Raw genomic sequence first — 7,936 nt, 5'->3', positions numbered from 1 at the left:
ATCTGAGCATGCTGGTGAGCTGGCATAGCACTGTTCAACATTATGTAATATATTCACACAATACCATGTGACCTAATTGCCTAAAAAGTTCAAAACAGCCCGACTTTGACATAGGATCAGTGCCCGTTACAGAACTGTTTCCAGGAGGTGTGGTCAAAGATTGAATATTATCTCGGTCCAAAGTTATCGAAATCGCACATATTATATATCGTTGGAAAGCCAAGAAACACTGCAATCGAACGCAAATTGAATCATGTTAATAGGGTTACGCGTTACGGAGATATTATCAAAATAGCGCCAGAGCACAATTTCTGGAAACAGTTTTGTAAAGCACTGTACTCGACGCCCACTCTTCACATCCTCGGACGTAATGACGTCATCGTCGTCGAAGAGCGCTCCAGGCAACTGCTGGACGTCTCCGCCAACAAGCGCGTCGAATGGCACGACGGGGGTACGCGACGCGATGCTGCAACGTCTGCAGCTGTGCTAAAGCTGACCGATCGTGCTGTGGCACACAGGTCACTTCATCCCGTCAAAGGCCAACTGGCGCAACTTCCTCAAGGCGTACTTGAAGGACCCCTTGGGAAACATTCCTTCCCCGGGGCTCGCAACTGCATCGCAACCTGCATCGGGAACTGCGACACCTGCGACACCCGAGACACCTCGACTGTAGGCGATCAGTGGCATTTACACGTACACGCCGGTGATCAATAGACATGCCCTACACACAAGACTTGGTGAGAACTGTCCAATATTGTTGGTCATCGACAAGTCAGGAAAGCACTGCGCTCACTTCGTTCAAGGTAAGTCTTCTCCAGTACTGACCGCTAGACTTATTTACCAGTGCTCCATTAGTCGCTGTAAGGATTAGTATAGAGCTCCAAGTTCAAGAGCAGTCCGAGTCGCTCGGAATAGAAAGCAAATGTGGCAGACACCCACAAGGCAGTAAGGCATAGGCATAGGCATATATTCGGCATAATCGACATGCCCGAGATGCGCCTGAGCGACCCGCTCCTGCAGAGAGCGGTCACGCAGACCCACCACATGCACGTCTGAGACAAGAGACGAGAGAAGGGTTGCATAGTAATGGTACCGGTAAACAAGCCGCATAGTACATGGTCCCTACAGATGAATTTGCATATACGCGCGCAAGCAGATCAGCACATCGACAACACAGATAGCACAAACGTACACGACGATAGCGATAGCAACAACAGCGCGTCCCTGGATCTCTGTGGCACGCTGTAGATGTAACAGGATGGAGTGGGGGTGCCCATTGCTCAGAGCTCAGAGAGAGGACAGGCAGTAGAACACGACGAGCCCGCCGATGGCACCCGCGACGATGTTATCGACGAATGTGTTCCGCACGTTGCGCGGGTCCTCAGGGAAGGTCCCAATGCGCTCGTTCCGCTCCGCGCTGAGCCCCCGCTCAAAGTCGTACGGACCTGAGGCTTCGGAGGAAGGGACCCTGGACCCAGAAGGGCCCAAGACGATCGTGTCGCCGCGGCGCACGGGGTTGCGTGGGGTCTGTGCGGCGGCAATGGCATCGACAGCCTCGCGATCGCGACCGATGGAGACCCACCACGAGTGGTCGCGCGTGGGTGTGGTACGAGTGGGCGTAAGGGGCTCGGTCTTCACGCGGTTGTTGAGGTGGATGACGCGGGTGTAGAGACCCTCGTTCTCAGCGGCGGAGGTGATGGCATCCACGCCGTCGCGAGGGCTGCTGTACAAAGAGGCGAGTGGCGTGTCGTGTCCCAAGACCAAGGAGAGCCCGCGCGACACGCGCTTCATGATCGTTGAGGAGGAGGAACTGGAGACGGTACTTTGTGTGTCCGTTTCGTCTGGAACATTGCCAAAGCCCATGCTGTTTATGTCTCCGGTGTTGTCCCCCTCGTGCTCTCCATCCTCGTGAGCGTCGACGTCAATGACGTCCGGGTGGCGACGACGGCCAAGAAGAGCACGTCGCTGGGGTTGGACGGGCGACGCATCAGAGGCACTGTTGGACTCGGTGGACACCCACGAACCGCCCCTAGAAGGAATCTCGGCGAACGGGTCGGGCTGAGAGTCCCGGTTGACCCAGTTTGGGTTGGCACGGTGCCAGTAACCCGAGGAGGATGGGTTGAACGTGAAGTTCGGGACGGAGGCGCGCGAGTCGGTGGGGGTCGGGGCGCGATCGTTGTCGTCGTCGTCGTCGTCGTCGGGGAGCTGCGAGGACCGCGCGGGGACGTACTGGGGAGACGCGGATCCGTCGCTAGGGCAAACGGGGATACCGTACGGACGCTTGTGGCCTGCCATGAGATGGCCGCACTTCTGGCAGACGGGCTTCTTGCGGGAGCCGCTTCCTGGGCTCATGTCGTCTTGCGGTCGGTCGGGGGTGCGCGGGTGGCGGGGCGATACTTGCTTCACCTGAAAGGGATTCGCGGGGGACGTCAGCATCGCGCAGCGTAGTCAAGCAGTGGATGCTGATGAAGCGCAGAGAGATGGAGGAAGACTGCGGTCGAAGGGGGTAGAAGAGGAGCAGGAGGGACACATACCCTTTTGACACGGGGACGCTGCTGAGCATACGGCTCGGGGATGTCACAAAGGGGGGCAGCATTCTTTATAGCACTCACCAAACAGGCGAAGAGAAAGTACAAGCGAGGGTCCGTGCCCTCGCTGGACAATACGGAAGTGAGAAGAAAGAGAGCCTTAGTTCGCCTTCCACGGCTCCCTTTCGAGGTACAACGCTTATGGGCGCCTCCCCCGCATCGGCACCACTCGCACAGCCGCCGTCGCGCAGGGACGCGGTGTCGTGACCCCGGCCCGCCCATCCACACAATGTCGCCCTCGAGAACAACGTAGCGAAGGTTCCTCCGTGGTATATAAAGCAAGTATGGTACACGGGCAAGGAGATATACATGACAGGTCGTGTAGGGTGTAAGCAGACGATGCCAGTGGGAATCGACGGGCCACAGAAGACTGCTTCACTGCTTCTGCGCAGCCTGCAAGACAAGCAGGCTGAAATTTGTGCCCGTCGCTACGAACGCGCAAGCCACGTCTCCCAGTGTCTTCGGCAGCTCCGACCCCAGCGATGCGTTGCGCTCGACACACAGCTCCACTAGCTCGGTGTGATGCGACTCGACAGCCATCCGCCGTGACCGCCCCACGACGACAACCTGCCGCGCGTGTGCAGGTGCAGTGCGCGAAGTCAGGTCGACGAGGGTGTGCAATGGCTTGTTTGACGTCTCTTCCAGGAACGTCACGCGTGAGAGTGCACTCGCGAACTCCGGCACGGCAGAGGTCATCAGCTTGGTCCACAGGATGTTGTCCGCAGTATCCGAAGCAAGCCTCGTTTGCGTCGTCTGCGCGCCGTACACCGTATCGGGAAACACCGTCTAGACATTAAGGGCCCCAGTAAGTCGACCTCTTCACCTCGTAACGGATAGGAAGAGAAGAGAGAGACTCACGCTGTGCACGGTGCTCTGAAGCAAATTTTGCGCCTTCACCACGTCGATCGAGTTCATCGGTGTTAACTCTTCTTCGCCGCCCTTCCTGATCCTCACCACCGTCGCCGACACCGCAGGGTTCATCGCGAGCTGCACAACGAACGAGAGCGCGGTGCGGTCGTCCGGCCCACCAAAGAACGGCATGAAGACGTGGTACTGGGCGCCGCTATCGGACGCCTGTGGGATGCCGCGGTCCCAGAACAACGCGACGTCTGCAGGAGCATCGGCGAAGACACGGCGGATGAAATGCGAGTGTGCGGCAACCGAGCTGTGGTCCCGCTCGCGCTTCTGCTGGAAGAGCGTATCGAACGGAGATGCGCTGGAACCAGACGGAGACGGCTCGTTCGCGATGGGGCTATCGGGCGTCTCCTCCACCGATGCGAGTCCACTCGTCCAGGGAAGGATGACCATCTGGCTTGAGGAAGCACGCGCATGTTGCGCGACATTCTCCGAGAAGTCTTCATAGCCGACGACAGCGAGAGAGGTCGAGACAGCCATGTGGTTGAGGTGACCGTGAGTCTTCAAGATGGCGAGCACGGGGTCGCTTTGAACCAACGAGTCCGCTGCCTGCGACTTGAGTACGGCTGATGTCCGGTTCGTGAGTTCGATCAGGCGTAGAGCATCCACAGAGATTCGTGGCGTCTCAACGCGGGAGCCATGGGACAGGGCGGGCAGACCATGCGCCTGTGCAAGAGCGGCCTTCTCATCCGTGCTGGACCGCGTGCTGGAGATATCGGAAGAAATGGCTGCTGAAGGAGTCTGGAGAAGCTGCGTCAGGGTCATGACAGCGGGAAGCTGCTCGATGCGGTCGACGACCACAGCGAAGCGCGACTTGACCGCATCCCCGATATCGCCCAGGGGCGCACCAGTGCCGGCCTCCGCGGTCGCAGACGTACTAGCCGCCACTTTCTGAACCGAACCGGCGTGTACCCGGTACTTCGCCGGGTAGAAGAGGAGGGTGAGCGGAGTAGTTATGAACGTGAGAATCAGCGCGTGGAGCACAAACATCGAGAACGTGCGCGTGTCGAGGATGCCCGCTGAGAGACCAACATTGAGCACAATGAGCTCGACGAGACTGAAGCACGACAGTGACACGGGTAAGTAAGGTGAAATACGACGTTGCAGATAGCTCACCCCTTGCAACTCATGAGAGTGCCAATGGCGGCCGACTCGCGGAGGTTGAAGCCCGTCAGCTTGGCAGTGACAGCACATCCCAGGAACTTGGAGAAGAAGGCGACGACACAGATGAGCACCACGTAGCCCCAGGTGATGCCATTGTCGAGGAGGCCCAAGTTCGTGCGCAGACCCGAGAGCGCGAAGTACTGGGACAAGGCGCGTCAATCGTTCGTTTCCGCCTGAGACGCGCAACCTGAGTGCACTTACCAGAGGGAGCAGCAGGATAGAGACCAGATCCTCAATCTTCTCCACCACTGCGATAGCGTACCCATTATCGTGGGGGATAATGAGGCCCGCCAAGAAGCCACCCTATCGCAAATGTCAGCGTCTGTATTGAAATTGGAGTCTCGCTCGAATGGTAGGACAACTCACGAAGATGGCGTGGATACCAATGATATCAGTATAGAACCCGGAGATGAGGACTAGCACGATAGTGACAGTCATCATCATCGCCGAGGGCATGCCCGCATCCAGACTGCCGGACTTCTTCGCGAGCCAGCGGTACGCCCACCGTATGGGGAAGCAGAGGAACAGCACATAAGCAATGCCGGCGAGGAGGACCCATAGGGCGGTGAGACCGCTCGACGCGTTGATGAGAGCGACGGAGAGCGCAAGCAGAATCCATCCGACGACTGTTCCAATGCAAATATCCGTCAATGACCGAGTTCTGTCGCGTGTAGCAAAAAAACGCGCATACCATCATTTCCAACGCCGGCTGACAAGACGACCACTCCCACAGTCGTGTCGAGGAGTTTCAGCTCGGTCAAGATGCGACAGAGGACGGGAAAGGCGGTGATGCCGACGGCGACGGCGACAAAGAGGACGAAGTAGCCAAAGTTGGAGGACCCGTCCGTGAATTGGTGGTAGATCGGCACCGCGAGCGCAGCGCCGAGCCCCAGGGGGATGACAAGTCCGGCGACAGAAATGGCGAACGACGCTTTCGCGTTACGCCGGATGACGCGCGTGTCAATCTCCATGCCGACGAGGAAGAGGAAGAGGACGAGGCCGACGTTTGCGGTGAGATTCAAGATGGGTATTGAATCCTTCGGGAAGATAGTAGTGGTGAAGTTCGGGATGTGGCCCATGACGGACGGGCCGAGCAGCACACCACCAATGACTTCTGCGATAACTCGGGGCTGACGAATACGGGAGAGGAAAAGGGCGAGCAGCTGGGTCATGCCGATAATGATTACTGAGGGCGATGTTAGCCTCAGGCTACTGGCGGTGTACGCATAAGCTGGATGAATGTTACAACTCACTGACTTGGATGACCCATAGGCGAATTGGGTCATTGGCATTGTACTCCGCAGGGTTGTCGCCAGAGAAAACACCAGCCTGACCGGGATGAATGCATGAGCGAGATATTGACGATCAGACCACGGTCAGCGCTCACCTGAGCAGGTGCCTCCGCTCTCCTCACAATACTCATCAGGTCGTCCGACAAGGCTCCCATGCTGGCGTAGTGACGGTGTGGTGGACCTCAGACACTGGGCGGAGGAGGGAGAGGGACAGGGGCCAAAACACAAACATACTGCTTAAGAGTCGGATATCCGTGCCTGGTGCGATCGAAATCTACCCCGCCAGCCAAGTACCAGCCGCTAGTCCATCGCCTATCACAAGCCATTGGCGTCTCCATTGCCAATCGACGAGGCGGTGCTGAGCGCTTATGACTAGCAATGGCACGTTCTTGCAGCACCCATCCTAATGATTCTCCTTTCAGTCGGAACACTAGTCTTCATCCAACCAGCGTGTCCACACTTGACTTGGAAAGTCAGCTGCTGGCTACGCCAACACTCGTATATCTTGGCGTCGGGCCACCGGATGTATAACGTCATCCGGCCTCCGCGCTGAGATAGAGTTCGCTTTGCAGGCGTGCGCAGCAGAACCTCGTTTGGCCGGTCCCCCTGATTTCCCCAAACGTCGGGAGGAGGGCACGAAGCGTGTACGTTATGCGACTCTGCGACAGTGCGGGATGATGCGAAATCACACTACAAATGATATTAAGTCAACCTCAACCAGAAGATTTAGAGAGCATCTCAAGGAGGAGCGAGGGAAGACAGGCGCGATGCTTGATGGTGAACAGCGACAAGGGCGTGCGAAACATAGAGCAGTGTTAATGGATGGTCCAGCTTTGGAACTGAACACTCACTTGAGCAACATCGACCCCCAACCTGTCAAAGCATGAAAGTCGTGATTAGTGGGAGGCTTACTTGTCAGGCAATGTAAACAAGCTACATGAACCTAATTAACAGAACACTGATGATCCGCAAGTGTCAGCGAGCATCAGGGGTCCAGAATTTGCCTGGGGATGTATCGACAGATCTTCACGAACGTCCCTCTGGATCGTCTTCGAGCCATTCGAAGGCTGTCGCAGGAGTTAGCTGGCTATGTACGCCTGCGGCGAACGGACGCGTATCCTTTAGGATTGCAGGCCAAAGACAGATGAATAATACACAAGGAAACACACAAGCACGGAGACGTCAACAAACTCACGCCGGACAACGATGGGGATATATGTACAACTTCAAGAATCGGAACTGCAACCTCTACAACCTATTTGTGACTGTCAGCGGGGCACTTCTCGGAACAGACACAGTGCGACTCACCACAGTGAACACACTCTACCACGGTTCCTTGTCGGAGCTGAGCTTTCGGCACTCTGCAGATACATGTAGAGCCTTGATAGTTCATATCCTGTGTGAGGCTACGGGTCAGCGGGAAGTGTGGCGGAACACGTCGCATCCGCGGCGTACCCTCGTCTGGATGCAGCGTATGCAACAGAGCTTCTCATATCCGGGCTTCTTCCACTTGGCAATGAGACTGGACACGGAGGTGAGGTTCGCAATGACTCTTACTTGTGTACGAGGACTCACTTGGCATCTGCATATCCCTCCTTCAAGAGCCAGTCATACAGTTCCTTGCTAATAGCCTCGCGTTTGTAGTACAGTTCATAAATGTACCGTGAACGCGTATGCGATATGCGCATGATGGGCCACAAGGACTCTGTTTTCCGCTTTCCTTCATGCGACTCGTTCTCCGCATCACGCATCTTCTTTGCGTAGTCATCGAGGATCTGCAGTACGAGCAGCATGAGGGATGCATCCTTAGAACGACATGGCAGTGGTCTCGTACGTACGCTCTCGATATCCTCAAAGCCTTCTGGAGGCTTCTTCGTCCTCGATGTGCGAATCTTGGGCATGCTGGGGGTGCAAGAGGGGAGGAGGAGTGTAGGGTCGTCGCTGTGCGGGTCAAGGACGTCAGAAGGACGAGGTCGG

General features: G+C 56.8%; 4 protein-coding genes across 4 annotated transcripts in view; 1 reads left to right on the top strand and 3 right to left on the bottom strand.

Moving 5' to 3' along the window:
* L226DRAFT_542108 (FSH1-domain-containing protein) overlaps window positions 1-673 on the top strand; it is a gene marked incomplete at both ends in the record, with an annotated part of 2,788 nt that extends 2,115 nt beyond the window's left edge. The window contains 2 exons of the mRNA XM_067682105.1: window positions 332-451; window positions 519-673. Coding sequence (XP_067541375.1) covers window positions 332-451; window positions 519-673 — 275 coding nt within the window. The remainder of the gene's footprint in view (window positions 1-331; window positions 452-518) is intronic.
* Window positions 674-911: 238 nt separating this feature from the next.
* L226DRAFT_529262 (uncharacterized protein) lies at window positions 912-2,642 on the bottom strand. Its single transcript, XM_067679563.1, has 2 exons — window positions 2,613-2,642; window positions 912-2,406 (listed from the first exon to the last, which is right to left on the bottom strand). Exon 2 carries the CDS (start codon window positions 2,350-2,352, stop codon window positions 1,288-1,290), a length of 1,065 nt encoding a protein of 354 aa, XP_067541374.1. The 5' UTR covers window positions 2,353-2,406; window positions 2,613-2,642; the 3' UTR covers window positions 912-1,287.
* A 321-nt stretch (window positions 2,643-2,963) lies between these two features.
* On the bottom strand, window positions 2,964-6,114 carry L226DRAFT_453651 (uncharacterized protein; the record flags this gene model as incomplete). The annotated part of the gene is made up of 8 exons (XM_067675141.1): window positions 2,964-3,374; window positions 3,456-4,560; window positions 4,620-4,807; window positions 4,869-4,970; window positions 5,034-5,293; window positions 5,359-5,853; window positions 5,921-5,996; window positions 6,055-6,114. The coding sequence occupies 8 exons, from the start codon at window positions 6,112-6,114 to the stop codon at window positions 2,964-2,966; spliced, it is 2,697 nt and encodes an 898-aa protein (XP_067541373.1).
* A 926-nt stretch (window positions 6,115-7,040) lies between these two features.
* L226DRAFT_549588 (G10 protein) lies at window positions 7,041-7,932 on the bottom strand. The gene is made up of 5 exons (XM_067682691.1): window positions 7,798-7,932; window positions 7,535-7,734; window positions 7,415-7,481; window positions 7,268-7,355; window positions 7,041-7,214 (listed from the first exon to the last, which is right to left on the bottom strand). Exons 1-5 carry the CDS (start codon window positions 7,858-7,860, stop codon window positions 7,186-7,188), a joined length of 447 nt encoding a protein of 148 aa, XP_067541372.1. The 5' UTR covers window positions 7,861-7,932; the 3' UTR covers window positions 7,041-7,185.
* Between the last annotated feature and the right edge of the window lie 4 nt (window positions 7,933-7,936).

This window comes from Lentinus tigrinus, assembly GCF_003813185.1.
Source record: "Lentinus tigrinus ALCF2SS1-7 unplaced genomic scaffold L226scaffold_2, whole genome shotgun sequence".
Lineage (NCBI taxonomy): Eukaryota > Fungi > Basidiomycota > Agaricomycetes > Polyporales > Polyporaceae > Lentinus > Lentinus tigrinus.
This window is presented reverse-complemented; position numbering and strand designations above follow the sequence as displayed.